We start from the raw sequence: 27,999 nt of genomic DNA, 5'->3' as shown, positions 1-27,999 counted from the left end.
GTACCAACTGAAGCATATTGTTTTTTACACTGCTATCTATTACCTGACATAAAAGGTAAACACAAACATGTCTGCTTGGAAGCAAGTCTAAGGATTTTTCTTTGTAAAACCAGCAGAGGGTGCTGAAGGCATGTGGACAATAAATGCATCTAAAATTAGCAGCATCACTTGAAAAGATATTTTGGTGTCAAAATCTGGACCTCAATTTCACCTGGAGATGGGGGAGAACATATCGCCCTCTATATTCACAATGGGGAGATGGTTCACTTTTGGTTGCAGGAGCAGCAGCAGGGCACACACTAGCATTTTAGGGAGATTTCACTTCAGAGATCATTTCACAGCTACCAGCCTAATAGCTATGATTAGTGAATTGGTAGCAGAAACCAGTCAGATATAATCGACACCATAACATTAAAAAGGACACCGTCACCTTGACGTGGAGCTAAGAGTGATGCCCTGTATTAACTACCCTTGGCTCCTGCCTCTCTACCTTCCAGCCCTGCTATCATTAAAATTCCCCCCTCCTTCTCTGTGGTGCTCTGGGAAAGACCTATACAAAACTTCCAGCACTGACCACCTCACTGTAAGGGAAAACACTGAAAATGGCACACAAAGCAAAGAAATCCTGAACAAATATCTCCCCCCCCCAACCTTTCTCTTACAGTAATCTTAGGTGTTAAAACATTGTGAAATGTTTAAGTTGACAGAGTCCCTTTAAGCGATTCACTTCCCTTTTTGACTGCAGCTTCTTCTGTTCACCCCAGGATTTTTTCCACATCTACTTCCCCCTTTTATCTGTCACCTGCTTCCGCCTTATTGCCTTGTTACTATTCTTTCCCCTCCATGTTCCCCCTACTTCCTGGGCTTCACAATGAGCAGCTTTGGTTTCAGAGTCTGCAATCAGGCATTGGGCTGTCAAGCCGCTCCCTGTCCCCAGGCATTGTCTTAATTGGCAAAAAGACAAGGTGAGGAAGCAATGAAGCCCTAGATCAGCATTAAACCACCCCCAACTTCTCACAATGCTGCAGGCTAGAGGGGAAAGGGAGTCTGAAACCACAGCTGAAAACACTGAGGAGAGGGGGAATAAGTACCTAACTTTCATGAGAGGATCTGAAATTGTGCCCACCTTCAGGGCTCGCCTGTCCTGCAAGAGCCTTTTGCTGTTCTAGCACTGTTGCTGCAGGATAGCTTTTTCCTAAATGGGGTGAAGGAGAATTGTGGGATTTCTTTTTAAGTGACACAAAACACAAGCGACTGCGCAGCAAATCTAAAATAACGAGGATTGAGGTCTGCTCTGTATATGGCAACCTTCATTTTTTATAAATATTTATAGTGGAATGATTGCCAAGTCTTATTTTCTCTTTTGTTTGTGATTTAAGGGCAATAAAGGACTGGTCTATTCTGGCTCTTTAGGCAATTTGAGTCCCATCCTAATTTAGGTCATGATCCTGCAAATACTTATGCATGTACTCAACTCAGAGCATGAAACCTAACTGGTCAGAGTTAGGAACACTTTAAACTACCCCAGAGGTTCAGAACAGCCATTTTCTGTTAACATCTGGAATGTACTGCATTTTACCAACCAAGTGCCTGGAAATATCAGTTATGCCCCCCAAAAGGTTAGTATGAAAGGAAATAGATCAAGTTAAGTATGTTTGTCTTTAAAAAGAAGTTCCAATACAAAATTGTCACTCTAAAGACACTTTCAGACAGGTAATCAGCCAAAGATAACAGAATATGAAGACAGCAACTAGAATACCGTTATCATCTTAGAGATGTTATAATCAAGACTGCACTTACCCTGGGTTCCCACTAGTACCATTGGGATTTCATTAGTGTTACGATAGTTAGCCATACGACTGTAGTAGTGGTAAACTGTCTGGAAGCTTATTTCATCTTCCAAGCTGAAGACAAATATAACAGCATCGACCCACATGGCAAACTATAGAGGGGGAAAAAAAGAGGGAGGGGGCAGGAGAGAGAGATATTCAGTGGGAAAGCACTGAGCAGTAGTCAATAAAATTAGTGGGATTATCCTGTGTTGAAGGGAGAGGAGAAAGAATGCTGCATTCAGGAAAGCTAACCATTAACATTATGAACTCTGAACTTGCTTTTTCATTTTACAGGAGTTCAGTGCATATGAACATGAGGGATTAACACACATTAAAATATTGGCTTGAATCAGAAAGAATCTGGGAGACAAAATATATGCTATTAATTCTGGGTATCTTCCAAGTAGTAACCGGTTTTTGTTACATAGAAAAATTGGTAATGAAATGAGTTTGCCTCTGCACTTGTGAACGAAAGGAATATTTGAAAACCGGTATCTAGAAATGAAAGGTTAGTACAAAAACCTATTATGTTACTTTCCGTTCATCATATATATATTTCTTAACTAACATCAGCACTGACATTAAAAGCACAACAGTACATTCAAGGGTTTACAAGTTTACCCACTAAATGTCAGATCTGAGCAAAATTTCAAACACTGCTTGCATTTCTTTTATATTCTAAAACTCAAATTTTAAGATAGCTGAATTTGAAAATGCCACAATTATAGAAGTTTAAGTAAAATGATTATGCCTTAAGGTTTTGTAGTGAGAAAGTGAACTGGTTTTCCCGGGTGTCGTAAATCTACTGAAGGAGAGGCACTTCTGTGCCCAGGTAAGGCTTAAAACAACCATAGCTGTAGGGGAAATTTCAGATCACAAGTACTGGTTAGAAATATTAAGAGAAACTAACCTGGCAGCAAATTCATCTTGGTTATAGACTGCCAGAGGATTTCTTAAGCTAATAAATAGCATGTGTTTATAAATGTGTCCATTCCAAGACTAAAATTTCCATCAATAATACAAAGCTAACCAGCTGCAACCTTAAATAAGGCACATTATCTTTCCATAATTATTAGTCATATTACTATCATACATACAGAACCAATCAAGGCCAGGGCCCCACTGTACATACACATAGCGAAAGATGCTATGCAAAGAGCAGACAAGGCCAAAAATAACATCACCTACTTCTTATCTAGCACTTTTCATCAGTAGATCTCAAAGTGCTTTACAAAGCAGGTCAATATCACTATCACCATTTTACAGATGGGGAAATGGAGTCACAGAGGTGAGGTGATTTACCCAAGGTCATCAAGCAGCCCCGTGTCTGAGCGGGAATAGTACACAAGTTTCCTAATCTCCAGTCCAATGCTCTATCCATGGACAACACTGCCTCTATGCTCTCCATAATTAGCATATTTTATGTTTACATACATGTGTTATGCATTATTGTTCTCCTGGGTTTATGCCCATTTTGTTACTTCAGTAATGCTAACTCTTGCAATTTTAAGTTTGTAATGCTTCACATCTTTTAAAAGTATCTATTTCTAGGATTACGTGATTATCCCTGTTTACATTTAAAAGTTACTAACTTTCACGGTTGTGCAAAAAAGGTTGAAAAGGCTCAACGCACAGAAAGAAAATAGGAATCCACAGGTTATTTTTGGGGTGCGTGTTTCATTATTTCTATTAAAAGAATTTACACAAATCAAATGATTGTGTACCATTTGAACACTTCAACACACAAGGACGTCTTTTCATGTAGGATCAAGGTGTAAGAACACTAAAAACAAATCTTTGCAGTTCTCAAGACAGATACCTAATAAACCAACCCCTTACAATGCATTGCCAATGCTGTATTGTGCTAATACACAATATATATATGGCAGGAAATGTTCAATGCGGTCAATGTGTGTGAGCTGAACTGTTCTCAGAACTGGAAGCCTAATGAAAAGCATGAGAGAGGTATAAAAACTGTGGAGGAAGTCTAGCTGGTGGATTTTAATGTATAATTAATCTCATTCCATGGAATCAATTGTATTCTGCCTAGAATTCTTGCTTGCAGCACTGATTTTCTTAAAGAATAATTTATGAGACTAATGGTTTCTGTAGAATATATTGAAATTTCTTGAAACCAGTGTACTATGATGGAAAGGTATTCCATCTATTAACGGTTATGAGATACACCAAAGGAGACTATTTAAAATAGTTCCCTTCAGTCACTGTGTGTGTGTGTGTACACACACACAAAGAGAGAAATAATTTACACACTCAAGTAATTTAATGTTATGAAGGTGCCATGTTAACAGTACTGGAAACTGAAGTCTTTGAAAAACAGCACAAGCAATGGCAAATTCAAGCTTCCCTTTCATTTCCTCACCAGCGTTCTTCAAATTCCACTGTGGCAGAGAACAGCTCTCTGAGCAGAGAAGACAGTTCAATTTCATATGCATTCAGTGTCTTGAATGGCACCAAAGACATTCATTTTTATTTTTTTAATTAAGGTGAACACTTGTTCAAATGAGGCCAAAAAAAAAAAAACACCACACTAGTAACCTAGAACCTGCATCCCAGAGCAACTATCATGAGCCATCCAAATCCCTCACAACTATTGTGTGGTGTTTTATCATAGGAGACTAACAGTTTTGTGGTAGGCCAGGAAGAACTAAAATCATGGCTGGCGATTTACTCACAATTGGTATGCTTTAAAAAGGATGAGGATGAAAAACAGACTACCACCAACTGACCAGTAGTATATATTTCACTCTGATTTCATCCTTAAAATGAGATTTTAAAAACTGTTTATGTATTAATTTGGCACAGAAAAAATGCAAAGCAAAAAGCAGTGATTGTCCTTTACTACACCTTTATCATGAATTTTCCTACTTTTGTTTAGTCTAGAATATAAACTTTCATTTTTCAGGGCATAAGCCAAACTCGAAATCGAGGGGTTAGAAAAGAAAGTTCTCTATAGGCAATTTACCCCATAATTGCCAACTTCAGGATTTTTCACCTTAATCTGAAGCTTCATGTATTAGACAACTGATCGGATCTGGAACACCAATTCCCAACTCCAAGTTCCCTTTTCTGCTAGAGGGCTCGAATGGTGGCATCACAATAAGCTGAAACGAGCAGTAGTTGGTACTTAAGAAAGAAGAGAATGTCAAGGGACTTAAGATTCACTTTAACTGAGGCAGTGGTTCCCAACTTATTTACCATTCTGGGCTCCATATGCACCCCAATATGTGTTATGTGGGCTGCATCCAATACTATCCGTACAGCCCTGAGAATGTCACATGGGCTGCAGCTCTGTGCTGATTGGGCCACAGGTTGAGAACCACTGAACCAAGGACTGGGAAGGCTGCAGCACAGGTTTCTGCCTATTGTGATGTCACATCCCTTTTATTCCTCCGGTAAAAAGAATATCCCTAGAGAAGGGCAACAAAGGTGTGACAAGATTATGGGCAACAAAGGTGTGACAAGATTATGGCGATCAACAGATGGCTCAGGCAGTGGTGCTATAAAGAGGGCTTTGGGATGTATGGCCACTGGGAAGCATTCATGGACAGAGGACTGTTCTCTCGGGATGGACTTCACCTGAGTAAGGAGGGAAATAGACTTTAGGATGGAGGCTGGCACAACTGATTAAGAGAGCTTTAAACTAGGAATTGGGGGGAGATGTCCAGGTAATCTCCACGCCGGAATTTAACATTGAGAGGGAAGAAAATAAAGTAAGAAAGGATACAGCCGTGGCTAGGAGAATGGACATAAGGAGGAAGGGTAGCATAGATACCAGTCTAATAGGTGATACTGGTGGTAGAATGTCTGTGCCTAAATGGGTAAAGAATGTCAGTGAAGCCAAACAGCAAAAATTAAGATGTTTGTACGCTAATGCGAGGAGCCTAGGTAACAAAATGGAGCAACTAGAGCTACCGGTGCAGGAAGTGAAACCGGATATTATAGGGATAACAGAAACATGGTGGAATAGTAGTCATGACTGGAGTACAGGTATTGAAGGTTATGTGCTGTTTAGGAAAGACAGAAATAAAGGCAAAGGTGGTGGAGTAGCATTGTATATCAATGATGAGGTTGACTGTAAAGAAATAAGAAGGGATAGAATGGATAAGACAGAGTCTGTCCGGGCAAAAATCACATTGGGAAAGAAAGCTACTAGAACCTCCCCTGAGATAGTGCTTGGGGTATGTTACGGATCGCCGGGATCCAATTTGGATATGGATAGAGACCTCTTTAAATGTTTTTAATGAAGTAAACACTAATGGGAATTGTGTGATCATGGGAGACTAACTTCCCAGATATAGACTGGAGGACAAGTGCTAGTAATAATAAGAGGGCTCAGATTTTCCTGGATGCAATAGCTGATGGATTCCTTCACCAAGTAGTTGCAGAACCAACAAGAGGGGATGCCATTTTAGATTTGGTTTTGGTGAGTAGTGAGGACCTTGTTGAGGAAATGGTTGTAGGGGACAACCTTGGTTCGAGTGATCATGAGCTAATTCAGTTCAAACTAGATGGAAGGATAAACAAAAACAGATCTGGGACTAGGGTTTTTTTATTTCAAAAGGGCTAACTTTAAAGAATTAAGGAAATTAGTTAGGGAAGTGGATTGGACTGAAGAACTTGTGGATCTAAAGGCGGAGGAGGCCTGGAATTACTTCAAGTCAAAGTTGCAGAAACTATCAGAAGCCTGCAACCCAAGAAAGGGGGGAAAATTCATAGGCAGAAGTTGTAGATCAAGCATGAGCAAGCATCTCAGAGAGGGGATTAAGAAAAAGCAGAAAGCCCACAAGGAGTGGAAGATAGGAGGGATTAGCAAGGAAAGCTACCTTATTGAGGTCAGAACATGTAGGGATAAAGTGAGAAAGGCCAAAAGCCATGTAGAGTTGAACCTTGCAAAGGGAATTAAAACCAATAGTAAAAGGTTCTATAGCCATATAAATAAGAAGAAAACAAAGAAAAGAAGTGGGACCACTAAACACTGAGGATGGAGTGGAGGTTAAGGATAATCTAGGCATGTGGCCCAATATCTAAACAAATACTTTGCCTCAGTCTTTAATGAGGAGCTTAGGGATAATGGTAGGATGACAAATGGGAATGAGGACATGGAGGTAGATATTACCACATCCGAGATAGAAGCCAAACTCGAAGAGCTTAATGGGACGAAATCAGGGAGCCCAGATAATCTTCATCCAAGAATATTAAAGGAACTGGCACATGAAATTGCAAGCCCATTACAAAAGATTTTAATGAATCAGTAAACTCAGGGGTTGTACCGTACGACTGGAGAATTGCTAACATAGTTCCTATTTTTAAGAAAGGGAAAAAAGTGATCGAGTAACTATAGGCCTGTTAGTTTGACATCTGTAGTATGCAAGGTCTTGGAAAAAATTTTGAAGGAGAAAGTAGTTAAGGACATTGACTTCATTATCATTGACATCAATGATAATTGGGACAAAATACAACATGGTTTTACAAAAGGCAGATCGTGCCAAACCAACCTGAGCTCCTTCTTTGAGAAGGTAACAGATTTTTTAGTCAAAGGAAACACAGTGGATTTAATTTACCTCAATTTCAGTAAGGCATTTGATATGGTTCCACATGGGGAATTATTAGTTAAATTGGAAAAGATGGGGATCAATATGAAAATTGAAAGGTGGATAAGGAACTGGTTAAACCCTTTAAAACCCAAAACTTTATCATGCCATCATTATGAATTATAAAGGAGCAGTGAAGGTTACAAACAATATTTTCCTTCAGGTGTTCCACTTCCATTACAGAAATTATCAATATTACCATATATACTTGTTCATAAGCCAAATTTTTTTAGTAAAAAAGGGAAGCACCAGAGAAGGGGGTCAGCTTATGAACGGGTACAGAGAGGGAGAGGTGGGACACAGCCCCTCCCCCAAACAGAGGGAGCAAGCAGAGTCAGCACAGCCAGCAGAGACAGAAGAGAAGAAGCGGGGCCAGAGCCTCTCCGCTTCTGGCCATGCTACTCTGCCCCCAACCTCCAGCCAGGCCAGAGACATCCTTGCCTGACCCTCCCCAGATAAGGTGGGAAGGGATGGGATGGGGGAGAGTGTGGGGCTCCTGGGTTAGGGTAATGTGGGTTAGGGTCACAACAGTTACTCCCCTGACCCCCAGCTCCTCCCCCCAACCCTCCCCTCAAAACAAAAAACATTTCCCCGCCAGTTGCTGTCCCAGCCCATCAGGGTTAGCAGCTGGTGCTCCGGGACACATTGTTTACTTAGGTTTGCGGACGTTCGAGGTAAACAAACCATCTCGGCCCACCAGCAGCTTATCCTGATGGCCCGGGAGTCAAAGTTTGCTGACCCCTGAATTATAGGGTTGGCTTATGAATGGGTCATAAAAAATTTCCATTTTTCCTTATCCATCTTGGGGAGCGGAGGGGGGGGGGGGAAGAGGGTTTGGCTTATAAACCAGCCGGCTTATGATCGAGTATATAGGGTAATTTGTCCGGAAATAGTAGTTCTAGTTATTTTGTGAATCAGATATATGAAAAAAAAAATCACAAAAATTCAGATCTTTTCTGTAACAATGTTACATGACCAAATTATAATTAAAATAACTTAAGAAGAGAGATTACTTACGTATACATATAGTTTGTTTCTGCAAAATACTGACTGGCAAACAGGAAGAAAAATGTACATTCTGATACGTATTATGACTTTTATGAAGTGCTTTGTTGGACACAAATTCTGATCATTTCAATCTAATATTTGGTATTTATCTGTCAAAGAACAGTTTTGTAGCAGCACTAGATACAATGAAAACACTACTTTGGGTGTCATGTCCTAAATTCTGCATCTATAACGATTGTGTGTGTAGTTGTATCAAGTGAACATATTACAAGAAAACAGTTTTTTGGTAGATTATTATTTAATAAGTTGATTATAATACACACTATCTTTAAACTTGTGTGTGTGTGTGTGTGTGTGTGTGTGTATATATATATATATATATAGGCTGTTGTGAACACATTTCTTGGACAAGTTATTCACACTGAGTGTTAAGTAGTCTGGCTCTCTCTCTTACCTCAACACACACATTTACCTCACAAGATCCAGGTTGAATTAAGTAAGTCTGTCTTTTGTTTGTAACTTCCCTTAAGGGCTTCTCCTCTGAGTCTCCTTCATTCCTCTGCCTAACCTCTTCTCCTTTGTCTGAACTTCTTCAAGGATGCTTTAATCCTCCCATGGCTAATGGGCAATAATGGGGCATTGAAACAGAAGCTGCTGATGCTGCTTGGAACACTCCATTCAGCTGTTTGGCTGCAGAGCAGCTCAGCAGCTCCTGCTGCTTATTCTTTGAAGCTGCTCCATCACTGAACAGCTGAGGGCAGTGAGGCCAGTAGATTCTATGTAGCAACACTGCTAATAACCAGGTAAGAGGAGGCAGAGGGTGATCTGTCCTCGTAGCCCCAGACACACTGATTGTAGCCAGAGTTTCACCATATGTGCTAATGCCCATATGAGCACATGCTGACAAAAATTGTTAATGGTTTCAACTTGTATCAGCCGAGAGTATGGGAACCAGAGAAAAGTGACCCATCTGTCTCCTCTTCAGAGTTATCAAAATTCTGGGTGCAGTAGAACAGCCTTCTATGGGACAAAAGAAGTTAAATAAAAGTTCAATAACCAAACAGGAAATGCATAAGATTACAATGGTGCCCTATTGAGGCCTGGAGAGCTAGAGAAAGCCTCACAACACTACAAGGAAGAAATAAGGTAGAAGCGGTAGAGATGAGGCAGAATGAAGGAGGAGGACAGAGATTCAAAAACAGACACTTCTAACACTTTTCAGCGTGAGTACGTCTGCCATGATAACATTATGAAAGGACTTCATCGCATACTTCAATCATTTCCTTGAATATGAACGTTTAACAACAATATAAGGCAGTGTAGTTACCTGGCCAGTGAAGCAGCTTTGTAGCCCTGAATTGTGGTCTTATCTCCCATCAATGCACATGTTCTATGTTCCTCTAGTGCAGGGTTCGGCAACCTTTCAGAAGTTCTGTGCTGAGTCTTCATTTATTCACTCTAATTTAAGGTTTCGCGTGCCAGTAATGCATTTTAACATTTTTAGAACGTCTCTTTCTCTAAGTCTGTAACTAAACTATTGTTGTATGTAAGGTAAATAAGGTTTTTAAAATGTTTAAGAAGCTTCTTTTAAAAATTAAATTAAAATGCAGAGCTCCCCTGACTGGTGGCCAGGACCTGGGCAGTGTGAGTGCCGCTGAAAATCAGCTTGCGTGCCCTCTTCGGCACGTGTGCCATAGGTTGCCTACCCCTGCTCTAGTGTATCAGAGTGAAATTTACAACTTAGCCCCTTTTGTAGGTACAAACAAACCAGTTTGCACCAGAGAACTTTTACTATTGCCCCAGAGACCATCACTATTGATTAATTATATGTAATTTAAAAATACACAGCTGTCGTTACACGTTCAAGTGTATGGAAATTCTCCCCCAAAAAGGTAGATTTAAATGACATCTCCATTTTCCTCAGGCTGTTGGAAAAGGTGGGGCAACGAGCCAGCTTTGCTTTCAGGTTAGGTGACCTGAGCAGACTGCGATATAGCTTGTTCACATCAGGAGTAATATATTCTGCTGCCTTCCTAGGAGTGCCATCGGTGCATTCTGTTTTGAGTTACATGAGCAAGTTTTAATCCATCACATTTATATTCTTAAACACATTTAACAACTTCCTATGAAACCATCAAGTTTTCTCAACCTACTGGCTTAATTCTTTGCACTTTTTCTTATACCAAGTGAGATATAATTTCATTAAAGTTGTTATTCATTTTCATGATTTATAGTCTAGCCTAATAAAACTCTAAATGCAATGCTCACCTGTGCCTCTGGAGGGCCCCCTTCATCTCTAATCAGCAGCAGATAGCTTTGTCCATCAACTACTATCTCTTTCTTGAATCTCCCACCTGTCACACAAAGTAACTCATTACAAAAAAGAAAAAGTAAAACACAAACAAAGGCTTCACTTGTGGAAAATAACATTTCTAAGACTCTCACATAAGAATAATGTATTATGTATTAATTACAAATGTAGCTCAAATCTATAAAGTTTTATGGATGCAAGACTTATTTAGGAAAGCTAATTCAGTTACATCTTTTTAAGGAGTTATATGTCTGATTGAGAAGCATATTTCAAGGGCTCTATTACACATGCTGCTACAGAAAATAAGAGATTGTTAAAAATTTTGATAGCTAGTATATGAAGTAAGGTCATTTTGTCCACAATCCTGATGTGATTTAAAATAGTAATTTTGGGAAATGCAAGTGTTGACAAAATGATATTAATCTGAAGTTACATACAATACTGAATTTTCACATTACCTCATATGCAAACTAAAATAATTAAGCTACATTCACCCTTTATTTTTCCTCAAGAGAAGCCCAGTTATTAAAAATCAACATTTAACATTATGAAAATGGTATTCTCTACTCACAAGTCACAATTAGGGAAAGGGTGCTGAAACACTACACACGTTAGACAGAAGAACTACAATGATGGCACCTCTGTAAGATGTACTAAACTATGAGAGAAGTACTGTACCATTTACTAATAGGATGAATTAGAGACTTATTTTGGGTTAGCGGTAAAATGGTAGAAGCTACAAAACCTTATCTGAAGCAAGAACTATTTCTGGGCTTCAAATACATATTTTGAAAGGAAATGGGGTATTTAGTGCTTGTGAAGACCAAGGAACTGGCACTTCAGACTCTGACCTCTTCAACAGTCACAGATTAAATGAGGCATGCAGCTGCACAGAAAGTTTCCTCACCACTGCCCTGGTCAATGACTTCAAGTCTGACCTGCGGGTGAGATAGGGATTACCCTTCCCTTGGTTGAGAGGTATTTCAGGCACCATGCTGTTTCTCATGACAGACTCCAGATAATGCCAGATTACATTTAGGTTTCTGAGCCTGAACCAAGATTAGCAAACCTGGTCCACTTAAGGCCTTAGGATGGATTATACTCTGCTCCTAGAAGTGAAAGCATTCTTATCTTACTGACTAAGCCACACAAGCCCTCAGCCTCTATGCATAATGCCTTCCAATTAACCCACATCTGAGTTCAACAGGCAAAGATATGCTAATGATATTATATTATTGGTATAAAATATGTCTAGTTTTTCCTCTTGTTGTATTAAAACTTGGGCTACTTCCAATTCTTCCTCATCTTGTTTTTAACCTAATTTCTCAACTCTACCTTTTCTTCATAAACTTGTCATACTAGTAAAACTGAAAAATACTTTAGAAAAAATATTTCATATGAAAATGAACTACTGAAATAAGTGTTCTTATAGAAGAGCATTCAACTCAAGTCTTTTGTGTATCATTCTTCAAACAACAAAGAGAAAAGGCCAGCAAGCAGAAGCCAGCAATAATCCTTTGAAACGTTTAACAGAACTATGAATGGAATTCAGGGAAGTAATACAAAATTAAACACTGGCTACTTCAGACCCACCTTTTCCCCCTTCTTGATTGCTACAACGCTGTATCAATACAGAATTGCTTGATTTGCTGAGATTACTGTGAACAGCTCAGCAAGGTGCAATGGATTCAGCTTTTAAGATAGCTACAAATCATTGAGTAAAAGTGGCTAGACCATAGCTTTTTATTTACACGTCTTCATTACATATAGCTCAGAAGCACCAGTAAAAGCGTGGGAAATACTGATTTGTCTGGTCATCACACTGTACAAAACTGGGATCTACTGTAGCTCAGTAGAAGCTTTTGGTTAGCTGGATTGAGCTTTTGGCTCCCAAGATCAAGTCCCAGACGAAAATCCTTTCAAGTCCAACAATAATAGAATTCTAAAAATAAAATTAAAGAGATCAAAGAAAGCAGACCATCTTAGATCACTTAGTCTGAATTTCCATTAATCTCATTATTTTCTTTGGAAAAAAATATAATAAAGTTTACCAAAAAAGATGTAATAGGCTTAGTAAAGAATTAATAGAATTCAGTATTGTAAATGCTCAATAATATACTCCTCTGGGGACATGTACATTTTTAAGCTCTAAATAGTTGAATGACAAGGTAGTGTAGTTTGATGTAAAGTGAAGATTCTGAGCAATTGTTGCAGCAGCCCTCAGTTTTTGGCCTTCCCATCTTTTAATAGTAAATATTGGAACTCTGAACAGGCTAACTGTACAACGGTTAACGTATACCCATTTAAGAAAGAGCATCCCTCTTACTCATGATCCATAATTTATTCACTCGAGGGGGAGAAAGTCTTGGGCCATGTAGATCTCAATGCATTTTCACAGTCTTCAGAGGTTAAAAGAGGAATATAGGCGTAAGTGGAGAATGACAACATAATAAGTGTGTACGGTACGTATGTAGTAAGGAGAAAGTGGCTGCAACCACCAGAGAGAGCGATTTCACTTATCTGGATTGCCACTTCTCCCTGTCATCTAAAGTGGCAGCTGCAGTTTACTAGCATTACACTGGGAGAACCTAACATCCTTAAAGGTGTCTGATATGTCAAAGATTCATTTTGGGGGAAGCAGAAGTAGAAAATCAACATCTGACAACGATAGCCAACTTACTGACCCTCCGAGCTGCATACAACAATCTTCAGAAGTTTGAGAGACAGGGCGCACCTGCTGGGGCCCAGGGTTTAAGCCCCACACCCTGGCAAGCATCTCCCACAGGGCTGAAGCCCCAAGATACCCCTCCCTGCTGGGCAGAAGCCAGAGGCGACGTATGGTGGGAGCATGTGGGGTCACGTGCCCCCCAACCCAGACTTTTGCCAGGGTTTGCTGGCCCCACTTGCTCACATGGTGCTGCCAGGCCTCCTCCCTGTGCAGCAGCTGCTGGAACTGATAAGCTGGGAGCTGTGGCCATAGGGAGAGGCAACAGCAAATACCTGGGAGCTGCAGGGAGTGCTGCTACTTTTGCAGCTGCCTCTCCTTGCAGAGCAACAGCAGCAGTCCCTCCCTGCAGTTCCCAGCTGTTTGCCTGGAGAGCTAACACCTGGGAGCTGCAGGGAGGGGCCGCTGAGGATAAAAGGGAAGGTGTGCTTGGGGGCCAGAGTCAAGCTGTTGAGGGGGGGAACCTTTAAATTGTGATGCACACACCCCGCACTCTCAGCAGGCACGAGTAGTCTCTGGAAGAGGCCCCGGCCCCATCACCCCACCACAGGGAAGAAGCCCTGAGCTTCCCCCCAACCCCTGAGTCTGGTAAGCGGAGAATGGATTTTGGGAGGGGGGGCTCCGCAAGCCACACTAACTGTAAAAGAGCTGCATGCGGCTTGTGAGCCACAGTTTGCACCCCCCTGTATGTATGTTATCCACAAGTTCTCATTTAACGGGTTGCTTTTTTTTCCTTCCAAAACATCAAGTGCCATGAACCAGAAGCTGATTGCAGTGTTCTTGTAGCTGTGTCGGTCCCAGGACACGTGAGAGACAAGGTGGGTGAGGCTATGTATTTTATTGGGCCCACTTCTGTTGGTGAAAGAGAGAAGCTTTCGAGCTACACAGAGAATTCTTCGGGGCCTGAATTATCTTCACTTTACATAAAACTATATTACATTGTCTTTCAATTACCTCCAGGACCTGAAGAGCTCTGCGTAGCCTGAAAGCTTCTCTTTCACCAACAGAAGTGGATCCAATAAGAGATTATCTCATCCACCTTGTCTCAGAAACCAAAAGGGCAGTTATTACAATTCTGTTTCTATTACTACATTCCTACCTTACTTATATAAAATGTGCATCAATTTAATGAAGTAAATCATGCTAGAATGAATGGCACTCCAGTGGATAAATATATGCCTAACTCCAATACAATGAGCCTGGTACCTTGCCTTTAAAGTCGAGTACATTGGTTCCTTGGGTGTTATTTTAATCTTTTACTCCTTACACTTACATACTAGTGCAACCATTTCCTATATTCCTGGGAAGTACAGCAATAACAAATCTTCAAATCAAAAGATCACATACAGAAAAGTTATTGAAGTAATTCTTAGATTTCTCCTAATTTATTTACAATTGTCATGCCATTCTAAGGCTGTATAGTAACTCATGATACTATGACAGCCTGGATTTACATGTGGATAGATGCAAGAATGATTTATTTTCCTTGTAACCCTACCTTTCTGAAGTTATCTTGCCTGATTTTCACTGTGGGGGATCCTAGTTCTCAGTGAGAGACAGGAAAAAACTCCTGGACTATTTTAAGGTTTTCTGGTCTGCAGAGCTTAGAAGAACACACTAATATACCTTCTACTAGTGCTCTCAAAGACACTAGCATAGCCATCTAGTGTACTGGAACTTTCCAGACAGTTTCTGACTGGGAAACAAGAGATCCCTCAAAAATGAAGCCAATTAGAAAATACATTTGATTGAAAAGTGAGAAACTAACCCTAAAAGGGTAGAAAAGGAAAACATTAGTCTACAAAAACTGACACACCTCAAATGAATGTTCATCCCATAACAGTTATCAGTGCAGGATTCTAATTTCAGGATACAAGTAGTTTGAGGAGTTAACAACAACACTGAGGAATGTTTAACAACAGAACAACAACAGAAAATATACTGATATTGGCCTCATTCAAATACTCATTTTTGGTTGGCTTTAAGTTATAAATGACAGATAGGATTCCTTCCAAGATACCCCATCTACACAATTTAAAAGCCTGAAGGATGCAGCCAGGAAAAAAAATCCTGAAGTTTGGCCAGCCCTAAGAGAGATTCTAAACAGAACCAGAGATCTAAGTGAATAATAAAGTTTGGGCTCCCCTATTTCAGAAACAGGAGAAATTCTTCCCTAAATGCTAAATCCAAGCAATTACTGCTTTGTAAACACATGAAGCCAGGGCTACATGGCTACCCTCTTTCAACCTGTTTTGCAATGTTTATTAGAAAGATGGCTGGGGAAAGCCCTGTTAAACATACTGATCAATTCATGGACAAATAATCTTTGCTATCAGGCAGACCAGTGTAATTAGAAAAAAAATACTACCCATGTATTGACTTCAAAAGAAGTCACATCAGCTTTACAAGAAAAAAATCTTGTGAGGAGAAAGTCACAAGACTGTTTGGAGGGATACTTCAGCATACAGGAAGGCTGAGTTCCAGATCAGTTTAAACAAGTGATATCTTTCAACTTCAGTGTTATGACTGAAAATATTGCACAAGGCAAGAAGTAGTATCTCTTCAGTCTGTTCAGAGCAGATTTAGGAAGTATTCACACACGCCCATGTTTTCAAACCCGCACACCAACTTATGTGTGCAAACATGTCAATGTTTGTGCAAGTTAGGGCTGCATGGACTCAAACTCAACTATTATATACATGAAAACTTCATGCATATATGCAGAGAGATATCTGTTCGCCTACCATAACCCACATATTCACAAAAGTGCTCGTGAATAGGGAAAAAATAATATATTACCTCTCTTTCACACTCCCCTCCCCCATGTTGCACACAACTAAAATTCTAGGATACAAGGCTAGAGTGTCACTGAAAGGTGGCCCAGCCATCTGACAAAGGGCCTGGCTTCAGTAAATATAAAACTAAAATAAATCCATGCATCAGCCATAGATTTGTCAGCCACAGTATAGGCCTGGCATGCATCAGAATATTGGGCTGAGATAAGGGCAGGCTTGTTAACCTACTTTCTATTTTTGTCCTATGTCAAGCACCCTTTGGTTTGAGAAGCAGCTGGAGGAACTCTGTGTCCCTTGTTGAAATATTTAGTTTAACATGCATATGTTAAATGCTAATTCTGTGCACTGGCACTGCAGATTAGGGGATCCTTTTACATCACCCAGGTGAGCTTGTGAGTCAAAGAGTATCAAATCTCAGTTTCTCTTGCTAAAGACTATTTGTTTCATGGGCTAACTACTCACTCAAGCAATCACTGATTTGTCACGGTGTGCCCCTTGGCTCTATTTTGTTCATCTTTTTTACTGAAAATTGCCACTGGGATCAAATAATATGGCACTATGATCAGGATTAAGATTGTCATGTGGATGACCTTTAAATCTATCTCTTGGCTACATTCCTCTCATATAGTCACCACTCAGCAGCTAAATGGAGACTGAAGTATTCATACCCTTTGTATCTAGGTAATATACAATTAAGAAAAGGCCAACTCTTCAGAAGCAACTTATGCATATTCTCTAGATTTAGAGCACCTGCACGTATCTAACTTAACTCCTAACCTCTCTGATGTATGTGATGGCCTCAGATAGGGCGACTGCTGCACTGTTCCCTGTGGAACAAGAAGTTGACCTTGGAGAAAAATGTCATTGTTTCCATTCAGAAAAGGTAGACCTCAGAACCAATCTAGTATGCTACCATGGGTAGCATACTAAACTCCAAGTCTCCTTACTGTGGCAACAGCTGTGAGAACAGCCACTTAAACAGACAAGCTGTTGAGGGACAGATTGCTCAATAGCAAGATTGGGTGTTTGATGCACAGATAAATACCACAACTGAGTCATATGAACCTGCAAAACATTTAATGTCCTGGTCAAAACAAGTTTGCCTTCCTCCATGAACTCCAGTAGGACAAACAATGCTGTTATTTGGCATTTTAGCACTGGAGTCTTCCTTCTAAAGGACAGCCCATCTTTAATTCTAGGTCGGATACAATTCACCTCTCCCGGTGCTGGAGACAACCCATGTTCTTTGCAACAGTACCTTAATCTCGTCCAAATTTTGAGTCACTGATGTCAGTTGAGTTCTTTTCTTGGAGGAGAATCTGGAGTCTTGTAGGCAAACAGATCAGTAGCTACGTTGTTCGGGGGGGGTTTTGCAAAGGAAGAAACTGAGCTGGAGATTCCATTCAGCTACAGCTATTACCTGCTAAGCTAATATGTGCTGAGATCAAATTTCCCTTTTACGTGGTGTGCATATAACGATTGTGGGTTTTTCTCTTGCTCAAACACTAAGACTAATCTCCTGTTGCATGTTGGGAGATCTGCTTCTTCTCTACTTGTTCAGATATGGAATAGCTGGCATGTCATCTATCATAGCTAGGCTTGGAAGGATTCAATTTTTATCGGTAAATGTTGATGAACGTTGATTTCACCCTATACACACAAACCAATGGAAAAAAATATTTCCATTGCCTATCTGTACATTTTTGATGATTGTCAGACAAATGCTGCTTAAGAACATATTAGAGTTTGATTGAAGGCTATTTACTTTGTATATTTTGACATATCTTGACAATTAGTGTTTTAACAGTTATAAAGCAGCAACTTTTTGAATCTCAATACCTCATTAAATAGTTGTTTGACCCCCTCATTGCCAGATCCCCCTAGTAATTTCCCCAAACTATGAAAATTTAAAATTGATAAAATTTAAAAGTTTTAAAATGAATATTGATATTATAAACCTAAATTATACAAAAATTAAAAAAAACAGTTACCTACCTTTCGTAACTGTTGTTCTTTGAGATGTTTTGCTTATGTCCATTCGAATTAGGTGTGCACGCATTGCGTGCATGGCATCTGGAAGGTTTTTCCACTAGCAATAACTGTTGGGTTGGCCTGGGCACCTCCAGGAGTCACGCCTTCATGGCGCTGGATATAGGGCCCTGTCAACCCACCACCACTCCAGTTCCTTCCTGCCATTTCACTCCAACAGAGGGGTTGGTGGATGAGTATTGGAACAGACATGAGCAACACATGTGGAAGAACAACAATTACGAAAGGTAGGTAATCGTTTTTTTCTTCGAGTGATTGCTCATGTCCATTCAAATTAGGTGATTACCAGGTCTAAGTTTTGGGGTCAGAGCTCAAAAGTTCACTGATTGCAGCACCGCTCTGCCAAAGGCTGCATCATCTATAGCCTGCTGGGTAATAGCGTAATGCAAGGTAAAATATGTATTGTTGACCACGTCACAGCTCTGCAAATTTCCGGGGTTGGAACATGGGCCAGGAACCCATGATGCCTGTGCCCTTGTGGAGTGTGCTGTAAGCAGAAGGGCAGGTACCTTCGCCAGATCATGGTATGGCCCGATACAGAACGCGATCCATGACGAAATCCTTTGGGAGGAGACTGGAAGCCCCTTCATTCTGTATGCTACTGCAACAAACAGCTGAATGGACTTCTGAAATGGTTTTGTGCACTAGATATAGAAAGCTAATGCCTGGCGAACATCCAGTGAATGAAGTTTTTGCTCCTTGCTGCTTGCGTGCAGCTTAGGGTAGAAATCTGGAAGGAAGATATCCTGGTTAACATGGAACTGGGAGACAATATTAGGGAGAAAAGCGGGATGCAGTCTGAGCTGGACTTTGTCCTTAAAGAACACAGTGTAAGGAGGCTCAGACGTTAGGGCCTTGAGCTCAGACACCCTCCTGGCCAATGTTATCGCTATGGAACACCACCTTATATGAGAGGTACAGCAAAGAACATGTCACCAGCGGTTCAAAGGATGGCCCTGTTAGCCTGGATAGGACCAAGTTAAGGTCTGAGGTCAAGATCGTCTGCCGTACGTGAGGGTATAGTCTGTCGAGACCTTTTAGAAAATGACTCACCAAAGGGTTGGCGAACACCGACCGGCCAGGTGGACCTTTGTTGATGACAAAGAAAGACCATGCTGCTCGAAGTGGAGAAGGTAGTCCAATATCATGGGTATCGACGAACATGTTGGAGACAGGAGATATTGGGAAGACCAAATTGTGAATCTTTTCTATCTGGCTAGGTAGGTAGCCTAGACGAGGGTTTCCTACTCCCAGGAGGACTTCCCGGACCAGACCCGAATAGGCAAGCTCCATCAGGTTCCGCCATAGAGCTTCCACGCCATGAGGTGAAGCGACTCAAGGTTTGGGTGCTGGAGACTGCCATGATCCTGAGTTATCAGGTCCGCGAAGAGCAGTAAGGTGACTAGGTTGTCCACGGACACTTCCAGGAGAGATGTATAACAGTGCTGGTAGGGCCAGGCTGGAGCTACAAATATCACTGAGGCTTTGTCCCTTCGAACCTTGAGAAGCACCTTGAGAACGAGAGGTATGGGATGGAATGCGTACAAGAGGTGTCCCTTCCAGGGAAGGAGGAATGCATCCACGATGGAGCGCGGGCTGTGATTCAGGAAGGAGCAGAATTGCAGGCACTTCCTGTTGTGTGGCGAACAAGTCTATCTGGGGAAACCCCCACTGTTGGAAGATGGTATTTGCAACATCCGGGCATAGGGACCACTCGTGGCCTTGAAAGGACCTGCTGAGATAGTCCGCCAACTCATTCTGTACTCCAGGGAGGTATGACGCCTCCAGATGTATTGAGTGAGCTATGCAAAAGTCCCACAATCTGAGGGCTTCCTGGCACAGGGGAGAGGAGCGTGCATCCCCGTCTATTTATAAAAAACACACCATTGTATTGTCCATCATAACCAATACACATTTGCCTTCCAGATGAACTTGGAACGTCTGGCATGCCAGACAGACCATTCTCAAGTCTCTGACACTGATGTGAAGTGAGAGCTCCACTTGGGATCAGAGGCCTGAGGTCTCCCAGGTGCGCACCCCACCCCAATGCTGATGTGTCGGCCACCAACGAGAGGGATGGCTGGGGTCTGGCTAAGGGAACATCTGTCCACATCTCCTGCAGGTTGAGCCAGCATAGGAGGGAGTCGAGGACCAGATGAGGAAGAGTGACGACTTTGTCTAGAAAACTCTAGACCATCCCGAATCGGCTGATACACCAAAGCCAGCCACGCCTGAAGAGGTCGGAGTCTCAGTCTGGCATGCAGTACCACATAGGTACAAGTGGTCATGTGTCCCAGAAGCTTTAGGCAATTCCTTGCTGTGGTAGTAGGGAACTGCCTGAGACTTTGTATGATGTCGCACAGGGACTGGAAACGTGACTCCTGTCTGTGTAGAGTCCAATATTGCCCCTATAAACTCTATCCGCTGAATGGGGGATAGGGTTGACTTCTGTACATTCAGTAAAAGCCCGGGTCGTCGAAAGTAGCCCTTATGAAGCCTCCACTTGCACTTCGTAGAGGTCCTTGCTTAACCAGTCATCAAGGTATGGAAACACCAGCACCTGATGTTCGCGTAGGAACACGGCCATGACTGCCATGCACTTGGTAAACACTTGAAGAGCCGCTGAGAGGCTGAATGGGAGGACTGTGAACTGATGATGATTGTGGTTCACCATGAATCTAAGGTACCTTCTAAGGGACAGCAGTATTGAAATATGAAAGTAAGTGCCCTTAAAATCCAGGGCAGCATACCAGTCCCCCGGAGCCAAGGAAGAGATAATGGAGGCCAAGGAGACCACGTGGAACTTCAGTTTCTTCATGAACTTGTTGAGATTTCACAGGTCTAGGATGGGCCTGAGGCCGCTTTTGGTATTAGGAAATACCAGGAATAGAATCCCTTGCCCTTCAGCTCCTGAGGAACCTTTTCCACTACCCCCAGCATTAGGAGCAAGTGCACCTCCTGTGCGAGGAGTTGCTTGTGAAAAGGGTCCCTAAAGAGGGACAGGAAGCAAGGTGGAAGGAAGGGAGGGAGGGAGAACTGGAGGGAATATCCCTTTCGTAATAATAATAGGAGAGATACCCATGTCCTAGAACTGGAAGGGACCTTGAAAGGTCATCGAGTCCAGCCCCCTGCTTTCACTAGCAGGACCAAGTACTGATTTTTGCCCCAGATCCTTAAGTGGCCCCCTCAAGGATTGAACTCACAACCCTGGGTTTAGCAGGCCAATACTCAAACCACCTTTTCTACTGGGCGGAGTACCCAACGATCCAATGTAATTTGAGCCCATGCAGGGTAGAACGGGGACAGTCAGCATGAGAAAGTGAGGCAGGATGGATCCAGAATTCAGACTGGTGCATTGCCCTTGGGTGCACCGTCAAAAGTTCTGCTTCGAGCCAGAGGACTATTTTGCCTGACCAGAGCCCTAGCCTGATGGGGGGGTGGCCTCTTCCTATTATTTCCACTCCTCTGAGAAAAATGCCTGCCTGTTTTGTGGATGGAAAAAACAAGGCGGTGGTTGCAGCTTACAGTGTCTCCATTGTGTAGCCGGAGTGTAGAGGCCAAGGGACTTGAAGGTGGCTCAAGTCCTTCAGGCTATGAAGACAAGAGTCAGTTTTCTCTGAAAAGAGTGCCAGATCCTCAAAGGGGGAGGTCCTGAATGGTTTGTTGGACCTCATATGGGAACCCTGAAACCTGTAAGCCAGGAGCTCCTTCTCATGGCTATCCCGAGGCTATGGTGTGGGCAGCCGTATCCGCCACGTCAAGGACCGCCTGCCACGAAGCTTGGGCAATGAGCTTGCCCTCCTCTACTAAGGAGGAAAACTCTGACCTGGAGTCCTCTGGCAACAGCTTCGTAAATTTTGCCATTGCTCCACAGGAGTTGTCAATGTACCTGCTGAGGACGGCCTGGTAGTTAGATACTCTGAGCTGGAGCCCTCCTGTGGAGTAGATTTTTCTCCCAAAAAGGTCCAGTTTTTTAGCCTCCCAGTTTTTTGGGGAGGGACCCTGGTAGCCTCGGTGCTCCAGCTCATTTGCTGCGGCTACCACTAGGGAGTCTGGCAGAGGATGACTGTACAGGTGCTTGAACTCCTTAGAGGGAACAAAGTGCTTTCGTTTGTTCCTCTTTGCCAAAGGTGGTAAGGAGGCAGGGTTCTGCCACACTGTTTTGGTGGTATCAATAGTTTTGATAAGTGGCAGAGCAATATAGAGGTACCAGAGGAGGCGAGAATGTCCACCACGGGGTCTGATGTCTCAATGATCTCCTCTGCCTGGATCCCCAGGTTCTGTGCCTCCCTCCTCAGCAGTTGTTGGAGCATCCTGCTCTCCTCCAGAGCAGGGGCCGTTGACATTCCTGCCACCGCCTCATCAGGCAAGGATGAGGATGAGGCCCTAGCTAGGAGCAGGTCCTGTTCCCTGCCCTCAGCATCAAGGGGATCTCTCGACGCCCGGTCTTCCAAGGCAGTAGGTGCTGGCATGGGGAATGCTTGGTCCTGCTGATACACCAGAGGCACCAAAGCCAACCTGGAATAGGACCTCTGACTCTGGCCCTAGTGGAATGCCCAGGGCGTCCAGAACGGCCACTAGGCAGGAGCCTGACACTGATCAGGCCAGGGTCCCAGATGAGGCTGCTGTCCACGCTTACTAGACCTGAATCTCCTGCTTCTCCTCAACCAGTAGGGGACTGTTTTGGAGGACAACAGAGGAGCGGTGCCCATCGGTGCCAGGGACTGGTGCCAGGAACTTGGGGACTGGTGCAGCTCCCCTACATGAGCACAGGGGGAAGGTGACTGGTGCAGCATCATTACTGGCTGGCCCCTGGACAGCACCGAGGGTCTCCTGGATGCCGCTGAGACCAATGTAGGAGACCTATCCCACCTTGGAGGGTAGGGTGGTGCCGTGAGGGCGATAAAATCCTTGACCACCTCGAATACCTCCAGTGTGGATGGCAGCTACAGGTTGTGGCTCTCCCAGATAGGGGAGTGTCGCCGAAGCAAGAGATATGAATGTTCTAGCTAACCATCACAGTCGGTAAGAAGGAACTGATGTGGCGGTGGGTTGGCAGGGCCCTATATCCAACGCTATGAAGGCGCAACTCCAGGGGGCGCCCGGATCGACCTGACGACCAGTAAAACCTTCTGGCTGCCGTGCACATAGCGTGCACAGACCTAACTGGAATGGACATAAGCAATCACTTGAACATATTCTGCCAAGCCTCATCATAGTGCGGTCATCCCAACTGAGAAGCTATATTAAATGCTTCAAGACCATTCCATATCACCCTTAACTCTTACTGGTTGATACTGTGACTATTCTATGAAGTACTTTGCTCTGTTTCCACCAACAGAAGCACCCCACTAAGCTAACATCCTGTCTGGCTAAGCTATTGTGTGATCTCTTAGGCCTGGTCCACACTGGGGGGCAGTGTCGAGGTAAGATACGCAACTTCAGCTACGGGAATACCGTAGCTGAAGTCGAAGTATCTTATCCCGACTTACCTCCCGTCCTCACCGCTCGGGATCGACGTCCACAGCTCCCCCGTCGACTCCGCTACCGCCACTCGCTCCGGTGGAGTTCTGGAGTCGACGGGAGCGCGTTCGGGGATCGCTATATCGCGTCTAGATGAGACGCGATATAGCGATCCCCGCAAAATCGATCGCTACCCGCCGATTCGGCAGGTAGTCTGGACGTACCCTTAGGAACGTACTGTCCCCTGGCCCACAAGTGCAGGATTTAGGGATACCTTTTGCCACAAATGTTGCTGTTAACTTCTGGTGACTCCTTTGCAACAGAAACCAATGTCTCAGGTAAAACATCACTTGCACAGGAGTGGATCATTTCTTGTCTCATTTGTTTCTGACAAATCTAGTTGAACATATGGTGGCTGCTGATGCGTTTAGTATCACCAAAGCCATTTCAAAATTTCTCCTCAATGATAAGTCCACACTTCTGGAATCCCATTGTTAGGAAATGTGGAACTTTCCGCAGAGAAAAATACTGCATACTCCCAAAACCCACCATTACATTTGACATCTTGTTGGGAGTCTTACCAAGAGACCAAGTACTGAATAGGCTTTGGTCTTGTCTACAGCAGACTTTGCTAAACTTTTCCCATTGGTGGTAACAGTGACCATGGACATCCTGTCTGGAGTAGCACTCCAACAATAGCTAGTGTCAGCGGAGCTAAACTGGTGGTAGCATCAGTGAGGAATTTGACAAAAAAGCCTGATTTTACACTCCCAGAGGCAGTCCATATACATCAGCCTTTACATACTTTATAGCACCAAGGTAGAAGCTTGTATTGCTCCTACCATAGATGTACCAATTAAGTGCTTAGTGGACATATAGGAGGACTTCATGTCAATATAGGCGGCCAGATTGAGATCTCTGAACAACTAGAGGTGTAAACCAGCATAGTTCCACTGAATTCAATAAAGCAACATCATTTTATATCATCTGAAAATCTGGCCCCTATTCACTTAAATTTAAAAATATCTGCAATTGTCCATGATCTGTTTAATGATGTTTAATCTCCCTACTTAATAGCTGACATAAAAGCAAACACTAAGCTACACAAAGGTACCTGATACTGTTCTCTAGCTGCTTCTGCTGTGATGGATCAAAAAACGAAGCATTAATTGGTATCTTCCTGATCTCACTTCCTGATCTCACTGTGAACCTTATTGTTTAGCCCTAACAAAGAGAAAAGGTGTTCATATTTAGAATATTAAATATTTCATATCACACCTAAAATATTATAATTTCTATGCCATTTAAACAGATTTGTATTTAAAAATCACTCTCTCCCCTATCATGATGCACAAGAAACCTGCATATGACAGTGATATCTAACTAGTGAACGAAGTAGGTTTGAGACTTTCAGTACTCTTCAGAATTGAACCTGGCATGACTGCATAATATTTACCACCTTCTCACGGGTATAAATTACAAGGCAGTAAAAACACCTGAGCACTGTGTACACTAGGGAGCAGACCTGTACAGTTGGACCACTGCAAGAATATGGGTACACCTCTACCCCGATATAACATGACCCGATATAACACAAATTCAGATATAATGTGGTAAAGCAGCGCTCGGGGAGGTGGTGGTGGTGGGGGGAATGTGCACTCTGGTAGATCAAAGCAAGTTCAATATAACGCGGTTTCGCCTATAAAGCGGTAAGATTTTTTGGCTCCCAAGGACAGCGTTATATCGAGGCAGAGGTATACTAAGTGTTGTAAGTACAGACATGGCTTTAAAGAGTCCACAATACTAAACTAGCACTGTGAATTAACACATTTTCTTCTGGCAAGTATTTTCAGTTTTGTAAAGAAGGTAAAATTCAGGGGGGAAAAGCTTTTTCATTTCTGTAAGAAGCATATGCCCCAAACCCTGGAAACGACTGCAACAATGATGACAATTTCCTGTCACATCCTGGACAAACCTTATTCTACTAAGTTTAATACCTTTGGGGTCCACTGTATTAAAAATGCAATTGTTTGTGTTATTGTGAGATTGTAGGTAGCTTCTCTAGGAGGAGGTGGTATGCTAAAGTAATTCCTCTGGCAATCAGCCCCTTTGAAAACATCCCCTGGTACTTCAAACTGGATTTTCTAGGGACCAACGACAAATAAGGGATTTTGGGACAAATAGCTGGTTTTAAACAGGTGCAGGACTTCTGTTCTGATACAGCAAATAGGCAGGTCCTCCATTCCACAGAGGGCTCAGTCCTTAGGGAAAGCCTGGAAGGACCGACACCAACGAGAGCCCTTCTGGAGACTGCGGGGATGGGGCAGATGTCCTCTGGTAAGCTTGTTCACACAAGTAAGTTCTTTTACAGTTTTCAATATGTTTTCTCTGTAGTGCTTTTACCTTATGTTTGCTTAGAAAAAACTGTATGATAACTTAAAACTTCTGGAAATGACACTGTTATTCTCTGCAGAGAAAGCAAGCAGGCCTGTATAGACAGATTGTCTTTTGCTGGGAATAACAATGAAGGCAGGGAACTGTTCAGCCTGGAAATACCCTGGTCAGCAGGGAGAGAGGCACGGGTCTTCACTCCAGAAAGACAAAGGCTGGGAAGCCAGAAGCCTGAGTATGAGAGCCCTAGTTTGGTCAGTGTGATATATGCCATCATGTGCCAGCAATGCCCCTCTGCCATATACATTTGCGTAGAGACTGTCCAGTTTAGCGAAAGAATAAACAGACACAAATCAGACGTCAAGAATTATAGCATTCAAAAACCAGTTAGAGAACTCTTCAACCTCCCTGGACACTCAATTAAAGACTTAAAAGTGGCAATTTTTCAACAAAAAACTTCAAAAACAGATTCCAACAAGAAACTGCAGAACTGGAATTAATTTGCAAACTGGACACCATCAAATTAGGCCTAAATAAAGACTGGGAGTGGATGGGTCATTTCACAAACTAAAAACTGTTTCCCCATGCTAACTTCCCCCCTACTGTTACTCACACCTTCTTGTCAACTGTTTGAAATGGGCCACCCTGATTACCACTGCAAAAGTGATTTTTCCTCCTGCTGATAATAGCCCACTTTAATTGAATTGTCTCGTTAGAATTGGTAAGGCAATCCCTATCTTTTAATGTACTCTGTATATATATCTTCCTACTGTATTTTCCACTCCATGCATCTGATGAAGTGGGTTTTAGCACATGAAAGCTTATGCCCAGATAAATTTGTTAGTCTCTAAGGTACCACAAGTACGTCTCGTTGTTTTTGGTCAGAGCAGTTGTCCTGAACTGTGACATCTACATGCAGACTCTGCATGTTTTAAAAGTAAATACATTTTCTCAATGATGCATGTAATGCCTATTAACGTGAATGAAGGCTGAACCTCTGTCACCTGAATCTCCCGGAACTTACCTACCCTGGGGCCCTCCTAAGTCTCCCACCTTCGCTGTGTTGTCATAGCTCATGTAGACTGGCCACTGACTTTTTAACAACGTCATCTGCACTAGTACAGTTCTAGGACAGGGTGAGCAAAGTGCCAGCAAGCATTCTTAACTTCCCTTGCTGCAAGTACTGGAAGAGCTGCAATGGGGGGCCATTTTCAGAGAAAGCTCAGGGCAGCAGCAGCCCAACTCAACCCCATGCTACACCCAGATGTTCATAGCCACATGCCTTCCTTTTTCAGGCTGTATTTAAAACTCATTTAGCAGTTAAAATAAAAAGTGGATGTAAACCGCAGCTAGACAGCTTCCATTCCTTGGATTTTTCCAGCCACGCTCTCAATAATCCTTATTGAAGCGGAATGTTTGCTCCTGATCCTAGTTTGCCTCCTTTCCATGAAGACCTATTACTGTACATTTACATGAACATGCTGAATCTTGAAACTGAAGGTTAGGCTGAAACAATTAAATGGCATTCTTCCTACACTGTTGTTTTGCTTTTGTTCCTTATTTTCAGTACCCTTTCCTAGCACCATTTCCTCTTAGTTTTATTTAATTCAGATTGCACAATACCATCACATTTGCTCAAGCTTCTTTAGACTACAATTTTGTTTTGATTAGCAGGCTAACAAAGATTTTTGAGGCTATCAAGTAAATCATGATTTTTCTCTGTCCTAAAATGGGTTACATGAAAAAGAGTAATTATTAAAAGGACTTTAAAACCTTTAATAACTCAAGTATCTTATTACAGGTCTTAAAATAC

General features: G+C 42.5%; 1 protein-coding gene across 13 annotated transcripts in view; it reads right to left on the bottom strand.

Moving 5' to 3' along the window:
* AGAP1 (ArfGAP with GTPase domain, ankyrin repeat and PH domain 1) overlaps positions 1 to 27,999 on the bottom strand; it is a 634,072-nt gene that overhangs the window by 352,249 nt on the left and 253,824 nt on the right. For 12 of the 13 annotated variants that reach the window (XM_039494096.1, XM_039494097.1, XM_039494092.1 and 9 more), the window contains 2 exons: positions 10,721 to 10,806; positions 1,801 to 1,942 (listed from right to left, as the gene is read on the bottom strand). In XM_039494096.1, coding sequence (XP_039350030.1) covers positions 1,801 to 1,942; positions 10,721 to 10,806 — 228 coding nt within the window. Of the gene's footprint in view, positions 1 to 1,800; positions 1,943 to 10,720; positions 10,807 to 24,909; positions 25,020 to 27,999 lie in introns of all 13 variants that reach the window. The other variant, XM_039494098.1, reaches the window with a different exon arrangement.

This window comes from Mauremys reevesii, linkage group 11, assembly GCF_016161935.1.
Source record: "Mauremys reevesii isolate NIE-2019 linkage group 11, ASM1616193v1, whole genome shotgun sequence".
NCBI lineage: Eukaryota > Metazoa > Chordata > Testudines > Geoemydidae > Mauremys > Mauremys reevesii.
Note: the sequence above shows the minus strand (reverse complement) of the source record. Positions and strands in the feature narration are given on the sequence as shown.